The sequence below is a fragment of the Mastacembelus armatus genome, chromosome 20 (genome assembly GCF_900324485.2).
Source record: "Mastacembelus armatus chromosome 20, fMasArm1.2, whole genome shotgun sequence".
Lineage (NCBI taxonomy): Eukaryota > Metazoa > Chordata > Actinopteri > Synbranchiformes > Mastacembelidae > Mastacembelus > Mastacembelus armatus.
In genome coordinates this window covers 6,706,069-6,722,832 of record NC_046652.1, presented here as the reverse complement: position 1 = coordinate 6,722,832, position 16,764 = coordinate 6,706,069, and the positions used below count along the sequence as shown (strand labels likewise).

At 38.1% G+C, this 16,764-nt stretch overlaps 2 protein-coding genes and 2 non-coding genes across 4 annotated transcripts; all 4 read right to left on the bottom strand.

The window, feature by feature from the left end:
• Positions 1-3,998: 3,998 nt before the first annotated feature.
• Positions 3,999-9,290, bottom strand: c20h8orf89 (chromosome 20 C8orf89 homolog). Its single transcript, XM_026292533.1, has 7 exons — positions 8,835-9,290; positions 8,703-8,748; positions 8,234-8,319; positions 7,135-7,282; positions 6,550-6,657; positions 6,402-6,457; positions 3,999-4,575 (listed from the first exon to the last, which is right to left on the bottom strand). The coding sequence occupies exons 1-7, from the start codon at positions 9,037-9,039 to the stop codon at positions 4,436-4,438; spliced, it is 789 nt and encodes a 262-aa protein (XP_026148318.1). The 5' UTR covers positions 9,040-9,290; the 3' UTR covers positions 3,999-4,435.
• Positions 9,291-10,868: 1,578 nt separating this feature from the next.
• Positions 10,869-16,494, bottom strand: rpl7 (ribosomal protein L7). The gene is made up of 7 exons (XM_026292648.1): positions 16,435-16,494; positions 14,721-14,820; positions 14,033-14,199; positions 13,458-13,595; positions 12,196-12,305; positions 11,428-11,643; positions 10,869-10,909 (listed from the first exon to the last, which is right to left on the bottom strand). Exons 1-6 carry the CDS (start codon positions 16,446-16,448, stop codon positions 11,435-11,437), a joined length of 738 nt encoding a protein of 245 aa, XP_026148433.1. The 5' UTR covers positions 16,449-16,494; the 3' UTR covers positions 10,869-10,909; positions 11,428-11,434.
• Positions 11,286-11,378, bottom strand: LOC113122019 (small nucleolar SNORD12/SNORD106). Its single transcript, XR_003294815.1, has one exon. It is a non-coding gene; the product is annotated as a small nucleolar SNORD12/SNORD106 (small nucleolar RNA).
• Positions 11,930-12,022, bottom strand: LOC113122020 (small nucleolar SNORD12/SNORD106). Its single transcript, XR_003294816.1, has one exon. It is a non-coding gene; the product is annotated as a small nucleolar SNORD12/SNORD106 (small nucleolar RNA).
• Positions 16,495-16,764: the final 270 nt, after the last annotated feature.

The window sequence follows — 16,764 nt, the reverse complement described above, 5'->3', positions numbered from 1 at the left end:
TTTTCCATGCAATGGCATTTGAGAATGTCTGACAGTCTTTTATTCTGTTTCTTTTGAATGATGTACCCAGCTGTAGCAAAAATCTGTGAGTCATTATTTAAAGAGTTGAAAAAGTGGATGTTTGACTTGGCTCGTGTCATCAGATCCCAGTTTTCTTTCCAAGGGGGAAAGGTGTGGCTGAACGGGTGAATCCAGGTGAAAGATACTGTAACATAGCACACAGCATAGCAGCACACAACTGCAGCAACTTTCTGACAGTTACACCAAAAACTAAATTGAACTTGAATTGAATAGGTGAGCATATACAATAATCAAATGCTTGGTCAGTGTAAACGATGGGCCACCAAATATTCTCACTATTGATGCCTCAGTCATTATTGTTTGATAGTTCATGGATGATAACATGTTTCTGCAGGAGCATGACATCATCAAAACAATCCATACAGCACTCACAAATGACATTGCTCTCTTTCTTAATCCCCTTCAACCTAGATCAATCTTTCCAAATATCAAATCTGTTTTATCTGAAATTCTTTTCAGTTTGGTTTTACTCAAATCCTGGTTCCAAGTAGTTTGTCCTGTGATGGACTGGTGACCTGTCCAGGGTGTACCCCTGCCTTTCACCCAAAGAGAGCAGGGACAGATCCCTGTGACCCTAAATAGGATGAACGAAGCAAAATGGTGTTAAACATTAAATATTTAAATTTTGACTTTTGCTATTAAATTACATTTATCATGACAGCGACAGATAAAAATGAGTGGATGAAAATAACACAATAAAAAATGTATAAACTGAGCTCAGTGGTCTGTTTTTTTAATTCCATGTGTTCATTGTTGCCAAACATGCCACATTTATTCAGACCTAACAACAGAGAGATTTCAGTATAGCACTTTATGGTCGGAAAATCATAAAACCTCCTCACCTGACAGCTGTAAAAACATGTATGCAAACATTCCTATTTATTATCTTGAGGAGACAGAGCGTGTAAGCAAAGAAATCAGTGAATATTTGTGACACAATAAGCTCTGCAGCCAAAGATTTTACAAAGTTTTGGACTCTGCTATGTTTATATGACAGCAAAGACAATGATTTGAACTCTGAATGCCCCACTTGAATACACAGACACACAGATTACTATTGGACTGGTGGTTCCTGTTGACTCATGCTGCTCTGTCATTTGTTTGCTCTGTCATTTGCTTTTGATAAATGTGTTTTTAGCTAGCAAGGAAAAATGTATCAGACATAGTAAGAGTGAAAAGAAAGAAGAAATTATGAATGGAGGTCTTAATTTCTCAAAAAAACAAAACATTAAACATCCTTATATTGTAAGACGTCACATGATGAGCACATGAAGTATGGTAATCCCACATCTATCAGTGTTAAAGGAGGCTGAACATTTTTGATAAGTTTATTCACTTTCTGGCAGAGTTAGATGAGAACACCGACATTACTCTCATGTCTGCCTTTAGTTTAGCATGAAGATTTGAAAAGGGGGAAACATCTGTCAGTCCCTAACAAAATCCACCTACCAGCACCTGTAAAACCTGTAAAAACATTCGATTTTGTTTAAAGTGTACAAACCTCCTATGTAAAAAGAAGATCTGAATTTTTTGTGTGTGCCAGTCTATTATTAGGTAACTTTCTGGATCCCTTGCTGGTTTTATGACAACTATTTATCAAAGTTACTGTTTTTTTTGTAATTTGTTCGTTTGTTTTGTATTTTGTGCAGATTAGTGTACACAAAACAGATCTAAAGTGTTCATCTGTGCGTTTTAAAGGTGCAAGTAGGTGGATTTTTCAGAGCCATATGTTAGGGCTACATATTTCCTCCTGTTTCCAATTTTTGTAAAAAGCTGTGATGTCATTATTTTCATCTAATATAAACATAAGCATTTCCCAATAGGGCCAACTTTCAAATGTATTAAATAAACCAGTGACAATGGTCCTGACAGACTGAAAATTAATATGTAAATCATAATAGTTTCATGGGAGATATGTCATGAAGTTGCACATTTGTTACCCAAATTCATTGTGGAATAAAAAACTGAAATCGTTTTTTTTTTGTCTCCAGGCACAAAGTGGTTCTTAATCTGTCATATTAATCAATAAAGCTGCAACATCAAGTCAGCTGAAAGAGTAATTCAATATGGCTGTTCTTGCTGATCTGGGAAGATATCCTGCAGTGATAGCACCAAAAGACCTAAATGTCTGGTTGAAATTCACAAATATTGTGAAATAATGCGTTTGTTATACATATAAAAACTGAAAATGTGACCGATGCTTGAATGTCTCTTTTATCTCTTCTATCATTATAAAAGATAAGCTTGCTTTTTTGCAAAATCAGCTCTACAATCAAGAAATCCGATCTAGTTTTAAATAAGTACTGTACTTTTGCTCTGGTACTGTGCCAGCTGTTAAATTTATGTGGAACTACATTGAAACTATAAACCACTTGTGGGTTGGCCCAATACAGCTCCTATTAAAGACCTCATTGTTGATACTTTGTTCTAGGTCATTTTGTTTCACTACACTTGAAAGGGACAGTAAAAAGCCTGTGAGAAGAGGGAGGCCTACATTTGATCGTGAATACAACCCCTTCACATAGTATGAATAAGGGGATACCTCGTTGTTTCTAGGTCACTGTGCAGCCCTGAAATGCACACCTCGTTATCCAGAGGGAGGGGGAGGAACAAACAGAGCCCGATGTTTGACATCACATTGGTATTTAATAGGAAGCTCAAGGATACACTCCCTGAAATTAAACAGAGATGACAGTTGAGTGTCAGAGTGACACAGTAGCCAATTCCTTGATCTTATGTAAATCCTGACAACTGTTTCTACTTTGTTTATCCTTTCCTCCCTGCCCAGACTCTTGACTCCCTTTCTTCCTGTCTGATCAAATACAACTTTCCAAAATAATTTAACAGTAATCTTAATCTTTAACTTAAAAGCCGTCAGATAACCAAGAAGCCTTGATATTATAAATTTATGTGGTACTGAGTTAGATCAATAAGAAAAAAAAAATATTTAAACAGGGCAGCATGGTTGCTTAGTGGTTAGCACTGTTGCCTCACAGCAAGAAGGTTCCTGGTTCGAAACCCATCAGGGGCCTTTCTGTGTGGAGTTTGGATGTTCTCCCTGTGCTTGTGTGGGTTTTCTCCAGGTACTCTGGTTTCCTCCCACAGTCCAAAAACATGTATGTCAGGTTGATTGGTGACTCTAAATTGCCCATAGGAGTGAGTGTGAGTGTGTGAGGTTGTTTGTCTCTATGTGTCCCTGTGATGGACTGGTGACCTGTCCAGGGTGTACCCCTTCCTTTCACCCAAAGAGAGCTGGGATAGGCTCCAGCAGATCCCTGTGACCCTGGTTAAGGAATAAGCAGGTATAGATGATGGATGGATGAGCTGAAACAATCCATCTTGGTTCTTTTGGTGTTTTTAACATTAATAGACAGAAAGGCAAATTAAATACTTCAGAAAACTAGACCCAAATGATCAAATGAATAAATAAATAAATCAGAGCTCCAGCTGCTACATCTCTAAATAGTGATGATGAAGTAAGTCCTTGTTTCTTTGTAAAACAGAAAAGACAATTGCTCTCACTGGCATCTTTGTGAAACAATGAACAAGACTATTCAGAGACACAAGCTACAGTCCATGCTGCAACAAAACAATGCGTTATGTGGGAAAGTACCACATTCTGGGATCTGGGGGAACAGTTTTGTGCCTGTTTTGTAGATAGAGAATGTAGATTATGTTTCATTGCAGTCTTTTAGGCGTTGTAATTACTGTGATGGTTGAAATATATGGAATATGTACCAGCACTAGGGTGAACTTGCCTTTATTAGCCTATGTTGCACTAAATGCAAGAAAACAATCATGATTCACAAAAAGCTAAATTCTTGAGATATAAAAATAAATGTTTAATTTTAGGAATACATTTAACAAGGCACAATAATGGTTTTCAAAAACTATTAAACATAGAAAGATATCCCACTTGCTTAATAAAGCCTAATTAATATATAACAGCAAAGACTAAAATGCTGCTGAAATGAAATCTAGGCTAGACAGCAACTGCAACATATTGATAATACAGAAATAAATATGGCAGTATTAGATTACAGCCCTTACAAGCAAGTTGAAAATTAAAACAAATGTGAGTAAATATTAATGTATTCATTACTCATTGTCACCATTTATTATTGTAGCAAATGCTACAGTAAATGCTCTAAGAGAAGTGCCCATGTCAGGAATCCCAAAATATAAAGACCAGCCATGTTAAACAGGAAATTAAAATCACTGAGGATAAACAAGCCATTACAGCAAGCCACTGAAAAGAACAAAGTGGTCTAAATGTTTTATTAGGATCAGACGTTTTTGGCACAGTCTCAAAAGTTTTTATTCTTGACCAGTGTGACTGGAAAGAAGGTGATTGTCAGGATGGTGGTTTTCTAGTCTTTCTAATTTTTTTGAGCTTTTCTTGTCTCACTGTCTCACCCTCTAAAGATGACAGCTCAGAAATCCTTTGGATAAAAGAGGGGGAGGCTCTGACCATTGGGTCTGGGTAGGACTGGCCTACACGGAGAGAGGCAAGAAAGAAAAAGAGACAGAGAGAAAAGTGTGTGAGGGAAAGAGTAACAGATCAATACAATGCAATATTATTATGTAATATTAGGGGCATTTTCACAGTGATGAGTTGGTCTGCAGACTGCACAACCAGGCTTTTGCTTAAACAACAATCTTACTATAGTGTTGATTAAAAATTGAAAATGAGTTACATTAAGTCTTGGATACATCATTACAGCTCATCATCATTTTTGAATTTAAGTCAATGGGAGCCAGGACTTATTGAACCCAACAGCTAGCTCCTCTATTATGCCAAGCCAAAAGCGCCATTATTCGTCTTTCCTTTTCTCATGTTATGTCATAAAAAACACAGAAAGTCAGAAAAAACACTGAAAAAAGCAGTGTTTTAGCTGCCAAAGCAACATAAAAAGCATGCACCCCCATTTCCCAGTGTCTTTGAATACCGCTTTTTCATGCTGCACCATTGCACGTTTTGATGCCCCCTGGTGTTTTTTACGTGACGCAGTGTAGCACGTTTACAACACGCTATCACTTAAAAAACGTGCCATGGCGTTCTGTTTATATTATGATAATGAATCCCACCCAGAGGTTTTTGCTGCCACAGAGTTTCAAGACAGTACATCCAATTAGCAAAAGACACAGGCAGACAAGCCTGGAAGATCACTGATCCACAATAATAGTACATGTTTGTCAGCATGCCTTTACCAAATCTGTTTCAGCAATAAAAGCATAGGCATGCATCTAGGTCTTTTTGTTTGACAACTGGTGGCATTAACTTATGTATGCATAAAATATAAGAACCATAACACCACAACTATTTTTATGAGCTTTTTTTTTATGAGATAATTCAAATTAAGCAAGATAAAATGGCAGGCATCAATCAAATAAAGTTGGAAATGTATAAAGGCCAAGAATCAACCCACTTACACTGTTTGTGTTCTTCATAAATATTGATACAGGGAAGTATGGTAAAAATAGTCCTGAATTCATATTCATATGTTTTTGCAATTACACAATTTCACAAGTCATAGTCTCCTGCATGTAACTTGTGTACTACCCATTAGATGCCAGTAGATGGAAGCATCTCTATGCCAGACTGGCAGCTTCACTGTATGATCTGGTTTAGTATTTAAAAACTGAAAAGGTCAATGAGGAATTACAGTTGCTTTGGCTATTATGACTAGTGCTTTAACCTCTACTCTGTGCAGGTGACAGACTCTTCAGTGGAAAATGAAGGCACTCAAATTAAAAATAAAGAAAATATATATTGTGGAGACAAAAGACCTAGATGCATGAATAGACAGACTAAAGGCATGTTGACACAGTATGAAGCTCTCACAGTAGTAAGTAGTAGATCACTTAGTTCATGCGTATCATGAAAGAAGTGGCGTTCAAAGACACTGGGAAACGGGGGTGCACACTTTTTATGGTGTTTTGGCACTAATGTGAGAAAAGAAAGACAAATAATGGCCCTTTTGGCTTGCCATACAATATGGCCACCCCTTCAACAGTCAACTGAAAAAACCCTTGATCCAACATTTGTAGTCCATGTCCTACTTTGCTATGAGCTATGACCAATAAGATGCTCAGCAGTGACAATAATGAGGCACAGGATCATGCTTATTATGAATCCATGAGAAGAAAATGTTTGCTACTGTCATAAATGTAATTTAGGTCCAAGTTGAGGTTGGACTCCCTTGCTATACAAATCGGGTGTGCTGACCTGACATGTTAATAGCTCAACAAATACCTGAGCATAGACAAACTATGTACTTACATCTTGACTTCACCATCAAAATATTGAAATGACTCACTCTTTTGATTGACTTTAACATTCAGTAGGTTGCACATTGGATAATCCACCTTAGGCCTGCAAAGCAGAAGAATAACAGAAGAGGCATGGAAACAGTGAAGAGAACTATCGATTGGCTTAGTCTAACTTAGTCTATAGGGCCCATATACCTGTTAAGCTTGCCGTTTTCAACAGAGAAGGTGTTTCTGCCATTGAGGACTAGAGTGGAGGGAAAGACAACGTCTGGATTTGTGTTCAGTTGATATTTCTCAGGGTAACTAGAAGACAGAATTGATAACATAAGAAAAATAAAGCTGCACAAGTGGCTGTTCTGATAAATCCTGTATTTGCTCTTTCTGCTTCAACAGTAGTCTAATTTCATTGATCTTTAGGTTTAAAAAAAAGCAGTGAAAGCAGTCTACTGTCATTTAACTGTCACCAAACAAAAATGTTCTAACGAATGAATAACTAATAGTCATAACAGTGATCTCCTTATTATACAAAAAAAAATCATGATTTTAGCTCTACCCTACATTCCCAGAATATTAAACCTTAAAAGAAACCAGCTTAAAAACCTTCTTGTGCTTGTCAAAACATTATTTATCAGGCAGCTGTTCTCGTTCTTCATTATCCTATAATCTGTCATAAACAGGACAGTGACTCGGTATAATTAGAGTAATTAGTGCAGCTGTCTGTAGAAATATGAAGAGTACAGATACAACTACAGGCCTGAGTGACATTAATACACTGATTACCCTAGGGTGAGGGGTCGCCCTGCATGGCTGTGGGAAAGTTCCTTGGAAAGCCTGAAGGGATGCAGGTTGCCAGGTCTGTGCCCATGGAAGTCTCTTGGCAGTGGAGGAATCACAGTTTTGGCTCTCTCTAACCTTCCACCTAAAATAACTGTATGTAACCATTCAGAATTTGTATGTGATTAACAAAAATACTTTTCAAAGGGGATATAAAATATTAGAACAAGGAGAAATAGGACAAATCTCCTGCATTTCATAAATACAGTCAGTCCTAATTGTAAAGATATGTTAAGGTGCTCTCAAGTTCTCAAGTAGTTAATGTTACACTTAAAGTCGACCACACCAAATTGCTCATGATGGATGGATGGATGGATGGATGGATGGATAGATGGATAGATAGATGATGGATGGATGGATAGATAGATAGATAGATAGATAGATAGATAGATAGATAGATAGATGGATAGATAGATAGATAGATAGATAGATAGATAGATGGATGGATGGATGGATGGATGGATGGATGGATGGATGGATGGATAGATGATGGATGGATAGATAGATAGATAGATAGATAGATAGATAGATAGATAGATAGATAGATAGATAGATAGATAGATAGATAGATGGACGGACAGATAGATAGATGGACGGACAGATAGATAGATAGATAGATAGATAGATAGATAGATAGATAGATAGATAGATAGATAGATAGATAGATAGATAGATGGATGGATGGACGGACAGATAGATAGATGGACGGACAGATAGATGGACGGACGGACAGATAGATGGACGGACGGACAGATAGATAGATAGATGGATGGATGGATGGATGGATGGATAGATAGATAGATAGATAGATAGATAGATAGATAGATAGATAGATAGATAGATAGATAGATAGATAGATAGATAGATCTCCTTAACCTCTCATAATGTTTTCATAATGTATGATGATGGCTCCACCTGCTGGCTGTGAGGTTGTAATGCAACCACGAACTTTAAAAAAGAGGTAACTAGTACATTCATGAGCAGGAAAACCTGATCTAATTTTAACTGCAGCAATAAAAGGGAACTCATGCTGTGAATTTCTTACATTTGGTATCAAAAACAAAGTGCCTCCCAGAGATATCCTTCACCAGGTCCGATTTATGTTTGTCCTCTTTGGTCCAGACAGATGACCTGGACATAAAACAAAGACAGATTTCCATTCCAGCACACTTTAATTTTTTTTAAATAGGATTAAATAATAACACTGACTACTGTTTACTATTTCTGCAGGCTATTATTCTTAAACTATTAAAAGATTAGCTCTGGGTATTTCTGTGTAAAACGTCACTGAAGGTTGGAACTGAACTGCTCAGTATGTGATATGTTTCAGTCAGCTGTTAAGCCAGAATCGACATCCATAAGTTACAGCAGGACTGTCAGGTGGGACACAAGGTAAAAACTAGAGCTCTATGGCAGTAGCGTCTCTTTGCCAAAGTGTGTTTGGTGTAAAAAAAAACATTTCGTGGATAATGTGGTATGTTTCTAGCTCTTGGCAAAACGTTGACATATCTTACCCTCCAACTATGAAGCTGCTGACCACGTCTTTCCCATCCCTGGACTCTACAACACAGACGAGCTGTTTTTAGCACTCAGTGTTAGCTGTATCTGAATTAAGGACCACACACACACGGAGCACGCTTACTCACTGCTCAGGGGCTGTATGGTAGGAAATGTCCTCCTTAGGCGATTACTTTGCCTGAAGGCGGTCTGTCCTCCGCCTGACCGCATCCCGAAGTTCTTGTACATCGGATATCGAGCCGCATCGAGGCCGCGCTGCGTGAAATTCGAGCTCCTCTCCGATATTAAAGGCTTTGCTGACGGCATCGACGGGTTTACCTGGTAGGTCATCATGTTGGAGCTGTCGTACAAACGCCTACATTACACATAACCTGGCCACGATAAAAGCAGCTTGTTTCAGACGAGTCATCTCTGAGCAGCAGTGGCTGCACCCCCAGGTGGTACACGGTACCAATACCCGCGTAGCCATGGAAACGGGGCTCATTAAACCCCAAGACTTGGAACCGTTATTCGCGAGTAAACGTGCTGGTAGTTAAATAGGTAACCTAATATTGACTAAGTAACTATGCTCGTTAATTACTTAACCCATATGCACTGTTCGGGATGAAAACATCCACTAAATATATCGTTTTTTCAACTTTTTTTTTTTTTTTTGCTCAGATCTGTTGATCAACTTCAGTTCTGATCAAAACTCCTAAATGTTTAAAAGAAATTCCAGGATTTTAACTCTTTAAATGCCACTTTCATAAGTGATGTCATGGATTTGGGGAAAAACACAAAATGACTTATTTTCGATATAAACAGTGATTGTGGACTGGATTTTTTTTTTTTTTTTTTTTTTACCTTTTATCAGTCTTGTTTATGTCAATGATTAGTAAAATACGACCGGCCCAATAAAATACGATTGGACCCAACCAGTGCAAATTCACACACTTGCAATACCATCCACGACCACTAAGGGTACTGTGCGAAAGACAAATGTCCTGAAAATCTTCCCCATGGGGAAAACCGGTTAAATTAAGATCTGATGCTGCGCAAAAACTAATAATGCATCAAAGTGTTACTAATCTTTGACATAAGACTGTGATAAGAGGTAAAAAAATATCTAGTCGGCAATCACAGTTTATATTGACAATAAGTCATTTTGTGTGTTTTTCCCCCCAAATCTATCACATCACACATGAAATTTACATTTAAAGAGTTAAAATCCTGGACATTTTTTTAAAAACATTTTGTAGTTTTGATCAGAACTGAAACTGATTAACGGGCAAAAAAGTAGAAAAAAAAAGCATCCATTATATTTTTACAGCAGTTTATTTTAGTGGATGTGTTCATCCTGAACCTAAAGGGTGGTGAATTTGCCCAGTGTATTACTGACCTATAGAAAATTTCAAAATCATATTTCCAAAATTTGTCAAATTAAGGTTTGTCACTAAAAATCATTATCGGTACATTAGGGTTAACTAGCTTACCAACCTAGAGTTACCTAGATAACTATTCCTAACTAGTGCATCCTGTAGGTCACTCAACTACATGGGGTTGGTACAGGAAACCCATTAAGCAAATTCCTGAGTCATATTTTTTCCTTTCTATCCCATATATATTTTACATAGGCTTTATATTTTTCCTTTGTCATGTTGACATAAATTGACTATTAATGAGGTGGCACATAGCTACAGTACTGTAATCATTTCCTTTCTTGATTTATCTGAGCCAGTGACAGCAGCAAACTCATGTGCAAGGCAGTCAGTGCTAGGGCCTTCTCAGGAGTGACTGAAGCCAGATGGGAGAAGAGGCCTTTTAGTTGAACGTTACAGCCATCAGCTCACATCCTCTCCATGACCTGCTGATCAAACAGCACTTTCAGTCAAACTTGAGCTCAAGTCATACTAGTCTGATCTTAAGTCTTTCCACTGCTCTCAGTCAGTACTCTGACATGGTCCGTGTTATCAAAATGTATCTATCCTTTTTTAGACTGTATAATGCATATTGATCTTTTAATGTTGTATTTTACTTTTAATCAACATATTTAGCCTTAAAATGTATTAACTCATTGTTGCTGTAGCTGCTGTCAAGTAGTGTATTTAACTAGGCTTATTTAATTACAATGATGTAAAAAGTGTATGAGAAAGTGAAATAACATTGACAAAAGCAACACATGGTCCATTTTTATTTCTTTTATTGTACAGTGTCCTTTGAGAACCTGAAAAATAAAAATACGTGTTACCATACAAAATTACAAGGTTTAATCAGTCAGGTTACCTACAAAGTAAAATGTTTTTCTACCTTAGGAATACACAGCAAGTTGAAGACCGTCACAAGTAAATGCCTAACCAGCCATAACCTAAACCTAATCTCACCCTAAAACAAAGTCTTAACACTCCAACAGGGCTTTAAGGGAGCGTGAGAAAGTGAGGACTGCCCAAAACGTCCTCACCCCCATAGTATAAATGCTCAAACTGGCCCTCAAACTGACGGCTACCCAGGTACACACACAAAATGATTCCAATATGCTATTTAGGTTTGCTAATCAAAGTCAAGTTGAACAGAAAATATATAACTAGACGCTTAATGGCTATGATGTGGTTTCAGTCATTGTTGGCTTATTTTCAACTGGTTTTCACCATTGTCGATAAGATGGGGAAAAAAGAATATGCATCATTAACCACATTCAATAAGCCATGTCTACTTTAAGGACCCGAATACGTTCCTACAACTCACCACAGCTTTAGTTCATTCTCCTGATCAATCTGTTGATCTGATCCTCCCTGTTGCCGGCATCTCCTCCTTCCACGAAGTGTGTGGTCTTCTTGTTCATACCACCACGAGGTGATGACAGCTTGAAGGGCCAAAGGAAGTTGTTGGCAGGCTTGAAGTTCTTTCCAACTGTATAAATCTCATGGATAAGGTCCTCAATGCAGATGATGCCATACTTGCCTATGGATGAAAATGTGATGTGTGTAATAAATTTATTTGCATAACATCTTTTATACTTAACCAGAGTTAACAAGGCTTAACAAGAGTTACTACCAACTGAGAAAATGTTAAGTCAAACTGCAAAATTTGGGCAAAGTTGTGCAAAGTTACAGCTCAACAAGGAATGTTACATCTTCAAGACAGGAAAAAAAAAAAAAAAAAAAAAAAATCAGCTGGTGCAAGAGCAAGAAGGATATAATCAGTAATAAAATATCACTTTAAGGTAAAAATCACTGTTAGATTAGCATATGTGGTTTCAGACACAACTGGCTTAGTGTCCATTTTTTTTTCACCACAGTCGATAAGACGGGGAAAAAAAGAGTGCATCATTAACCACATGTAACACCTTCTGAATCAGACGGTAGATTGTGTAGTAGTGATTGTTTCCAGTTTTTTGCACCAATTAAAAACACACATGGAAAAAAGCACTAATTACTAATTATTAGAATAATTCTTCTAGAATTACCTTTATTTCATAATGTGAAAAAATCTTATTCTATAACATTTTCGTACCAAGGGCCTTCTCGATCAGAGCGTTATCTGTTAGGGCAATGCGCTGTTTCCTCATCCTGCCATGGCCCCGTTTGTAGATGAGCTCACGCACAGATTTCAGGTTGGGATATCTGGGTGGAAAGCATATCAATAAAGGTTATGAAATTACTAAATTACCAGGTGCGGGCAATGTAGTTTTGATGGTTTGCACATGGGATATATATCTGTTCAGTATTTGAGGATTTACTTCTTACAATTATTTCATGCTGTAAAAGGCTTCAATCATACCATCACATTTCAATAAAAAATTTTAAGGACATTTCAAACAATGATAAAAGCACTAATGTGTACTTTTACAAATTAAACTCTCCCAAAGTTATTTAAACTTGTAACAAAAAACCTTAATCTTATCACCTTAAACCATGCAGGAAACAGAAGTCACATTTATCAGCAATAAGCAAATTAAACCCTTAGAGAGCAGTGTAGCAGCAGTTTTCTAGGACTGAATGCATCCACACTACCGTAGCAGCATAGAGCAGCTAAACAAGGGAAATGCACATTTTCTAAAATGCTAACATGGGACTCAGATGTAGCCCGGCAATTACAAATATTTCAGTGGCAATACAGGAAGCATAACTAACCATCTGCACTTCTGTGAGTTTCAACAGGAAGGCAGAAATCATCAGTAATAGATAATAGTAGTTACGGTTAAAAAGAAGTACTGAATATGAGGTTGGACAGAAGTAACCAGGATCCTCTTGTACTAGGCTGTAAGTACATCTACAGCATCAAACTGTTTCTTTAATAAAATTGAAATTTCAGCACTGATCAGTCTCAAACATCCAGATGTCATGTTATCACAGACTACTAAGCCACTGCTACATTCTTCCACCTGCTGCAATGAAGTTTAAAAATTCATCTATTGTTTAAAGAAATTGATAGTACTAGCAGTCATTTGAGGCACAAATAAAAGCCAAGAAAGCATCAAGTGCATTTCATAGTTATTATAGGGTTACAATATTAGGTGCTTGAGAAAAACAAACAGGAGGTGACTTAGCTCCAATAGAGAACTGACAAACTCCTTGATAGCACCATAGTAAATTAACATTTAAAATGAATAAGTATTGGTAACAATGCATATATCCCACACACTATCACGTACCTATTACTATCAGAATGTGGTTTCAGACAAAACAGTCTATTCACCATGGTCGATATGATAAACCAAACAAAGTGCATATTTAGTATATCTTTTGGCACAGAGCTAGCAATAACAACCTTACCCCCAGGCAATGTAAGGTTCAGCAATCCTGAGCATGTTGATTGAAGCCTTGTTCAGCTTGACAAACACACCGTTGAAGATCTGGCGCAGACGGAGCAGCTGCAGAACTTTGCGGACCTTGGGGCTGACACCATTGATACTGGAAAACAAATGCTGATTCTGATTAGCTCAGTTTAACATCTGGTTACAGCTTTTCAAATTCAGTATGGATAGTGGTTTCAGAATATAATTGGCTTAATTTTACACAATTAGCTTCACCATAGTCGATAAGTCGGGGAAAGACTGCATCATTAACCACACACCAAAGACGCATTTACAGAACCAGGAAATTTAAGGAGGTTAAAGCACAACATTCACATGATTGCTGTTTAAATCAAATGGAGCTGAATTTACTTTAATTGCATATTACAGTAAAGGGAAGCCCCAGTCAGTAAGGATGTACAATACTGGCATGTTAACCATTCCATGTTAACAGCTTCAACTTATTGTTAGTCTTGCAACACATGTAAATGTCATTGCCACGGTTGTGTTTAACAAGACGGATGGTTCTGTCACTACACAATACACACCACTCACCCTCTGATCCTGATGACAAAGGCCAGTTTGGGCTCAGCTGGCACGTAGTAGTTTCCCACTTTACGAGCAGTACGAGCCAGGCGGATTTCACGCCTGTACATCTGCCTGTACTCCTTGTGATACTTCTCAGCCCTCTTGTAGATCAACTTCCTGGTCACTTTGCGGGCCTGAGAAGACAACATGAGTACATCATCTCCTCAGCTGGTGCAAGAATGAAAGAACTTCCCTCACACCAACTGTATTGTTCCACCACATGCTGAGAAAAACAGATAAAAACAGGTCCAAAAGAATAGTTCTCATGCTGTTGAAAGATCCACTCAAAAGCTCATCTGCAGCTGTACCAATAAGTCATTTCAAATGTGTTTATTTCAAAGTTAGTGTTTTTAGGACAGATTTCCCTCCTTCTTTTCCCAGCACAGTATTTCTACATGAGAAATATGCTGTGAGAAACAAACCAGGGAAATTTAACTAACTTCTAAAACACAGACTCAATGTAGCCTGGTGGGAGTGCTGAAGCATCTGCATTGTCACTTTGAGTGAAACGCCTCTGGGTAACTGCAGAAGGCATTCAAAGTTACAACTTACAAGACCTATTCTCACATACATAATGAGGTCAATATTGTTTTTAAGACCAGCATGAAAAGTCCCTAACCTATTGTATAACCAGACCAAAACTAGTGTGAATTACCTTTTTCTCAGCCAGCATCTTCTTGACACGCAGGGCCTTCATAGTGGCGAAAGCCTTTCGCCTTTTCAGAAGGCTCTCAGGGACCGCAGGGACCTTTTTACTTTAAGAAATACAAATTGTTGTAAGCACAATGACAATAACGTTACAGCTGTATGTAAATGAACCAATAGCTCCTTTAGTGGACTAAAACATCCCACCATCACCTGATAGCTGCTAGATTGCTAAATTAACCCATTAACCCCTTATGCCACCAACAACTACTACACCTGGTTGCCATTGTTCATCTATGATCATGTGCTTTTCACTCTCCTATTATGTCTGCAGCACTGACAGATCTCTGGTGCAAAGTATGCAACTGGAAATGTCCCCATGCATCCTGCAGTCTCGCCTCCTCATCTCCATCATGAAGTGCTCCAAATATTTGCCTGTCAATATTCTCTGTCAGGTCTAATACTGTAGTCCTGCACCAGACTGCGATTATCCTTCGCTTTGCAGGTATGCAGTTTTTATACAATCTGTTTTGGTGACATCACATGAATTCCTACCTATGTCTGAACACCTTGAAGATGCACACTTGCCTCATGGATATCAAAATTAACACACTCAGCTCTGCACTGTTGAGTTATAAACATCCTTGAGGAGGGCAGGGGCATTTGATAAATTTAACAAACATGTCACTGTGTGCAGATGCCAAACCAAACTAAAAACTGAAAAGGGCCTTTACACATTTACAGACATCAGCTTTGTGAACAAGAGTAAAAATGTCCATGGGAACTGGTTCACTGACACCAAGTGCTCAGACAAACATTGATTAGCTATTTTTATAGTGTGAACAGGCTCAAACGTCATAAATATTAACTAATGATATTCACAGTGAGAGTTGGTTAAATGTCTATGGCTATTCTCAGTCAGAGATATGAACCATATTTGACTCATGAGGTTTAAAACTACCGGGGGGCTGAAGTTTTGAAGCGCTAGAGGTCGAGTCTGCTGGCCGCACTCTCTCCATCAGGCGGCCTCGGGTGGTAGCAGGGCGCCCGTCCTGTTCTTACCCCCCCCCCCCCCCCCAAAAAAAATTAAAAGTCCCAAACGGAAAACAAAATCCTACCAGACAACGTTATACACAAGACTGTTTAATGTGTAAATCAAAAATTCACGCTGTTCCCCGCAGATGTGGGAGCTCAGCATCTCGGTAGAGTACTCCAAGCTTATTTTCTACAGCACAAACGCGATTATCCTACCCAGAAGGATGTTGAGACACGGGTTCGGTATAATTCCAGTAGTATTCACCCTAAACACCTTCTGGGACTTTGAGGTCAAAGGAGGAGATACGCGATTTTGGGGGTCCGTTTTTCTTCCGGGTGGGCTGGACTACGAAGCCGGGCTGTTTTTCGTCGTAGTTTTCACACCGAAAAATAATCAAATACTGGTCGATAAAACGCGAAAGTGTCTCAACCTGATGCAGTTTTTACAGAACAGAAGAAAATACTTCTGTGTTCACATGTTTTAAAATTCATTCCGTCGCCTTCTTGCCCCCATTGTGATTACACTGCAGGTAGAACGTTTGACCTCCCTAATATATGACAATCCTTAACAATTCTACTGGGATTCTGTCGTAGACAAACTAACCAATCTATTCCTGACGTAAGATTAATAAAGATGGTCATTTTAACACTGGATGGACTTAGATGTTTATGGGACGAAAGACACTCACTCTGTATCCGCCATTGCGTCCAACGAGAAAGAGAGCTTTCCATTTGCGCATGTGCATGTTAAAGAATGTAGGACCTCAAAGGGCTGTCCTTGTAGCTGCCTGATCTGACGGTGTCTTCAGTAAGCCGGTCGCAAGCCTAACGTAATATTCAACAATAAAATGAATAATGTTGTATTTCACATTAAATAAGACATCCAGTACCTATTATACTAAAACCGCTCATTAAGTTACACTTCAATATTTACTGTCTTTTTTTGCGTTATGTGGATGACATCCACATTAACGAAGATATTGACACGTGATATTTTGTGTCACAAATTCGTAATTATT

What these genes read in the sequence shown, in the direction of transcription:
- c20h8orf89 (XM_026292533.1), bottom strand. Translation starts at nt 9,039, where the DNA reads ATGATGACCTACCAGGTAAACCCGTCGATGCCGTCAGCAAAGCCTTTA. An exon ending in TACCATACAGCCCCTGAGCA is followed by an intron (nt 8,749 to 8,834) that starts GTGAGTAAGCGT and finishes TCTGTGTTGTAG; the next exon opens with AGTCCAGGGATGGGAAAGAC. An exon ending in AGCAGCTTCATAGTTGGAGG is followed by an intron (nt 8,320 to 8,702) that starts GTAAGATATGTC and finishes TTTTATGTCCAG; the next exon opens with GTCATCTGTCTGGACCAAAG.
- rpl7 (XM_026292648.1), bottom strand. An exon ending in AGATGCTGGCTGAGAAAAAG is followed by an intron (nt 14,200 to 14,720) that starts GTAATTCACACT and finishes TTGTCTTCTCAG; the next exon opens with GCCCGCAAAGTGACCAGGAA. An exon ending in GAACCTTACATTGCCTGGGG is followed by an intron (nt 12,306 to 13,457) that starts GTAAGGTTGTTA and finishes CTTTCCACCCAG; the next exon opens with ATATCCCAACCTGAAATCTG.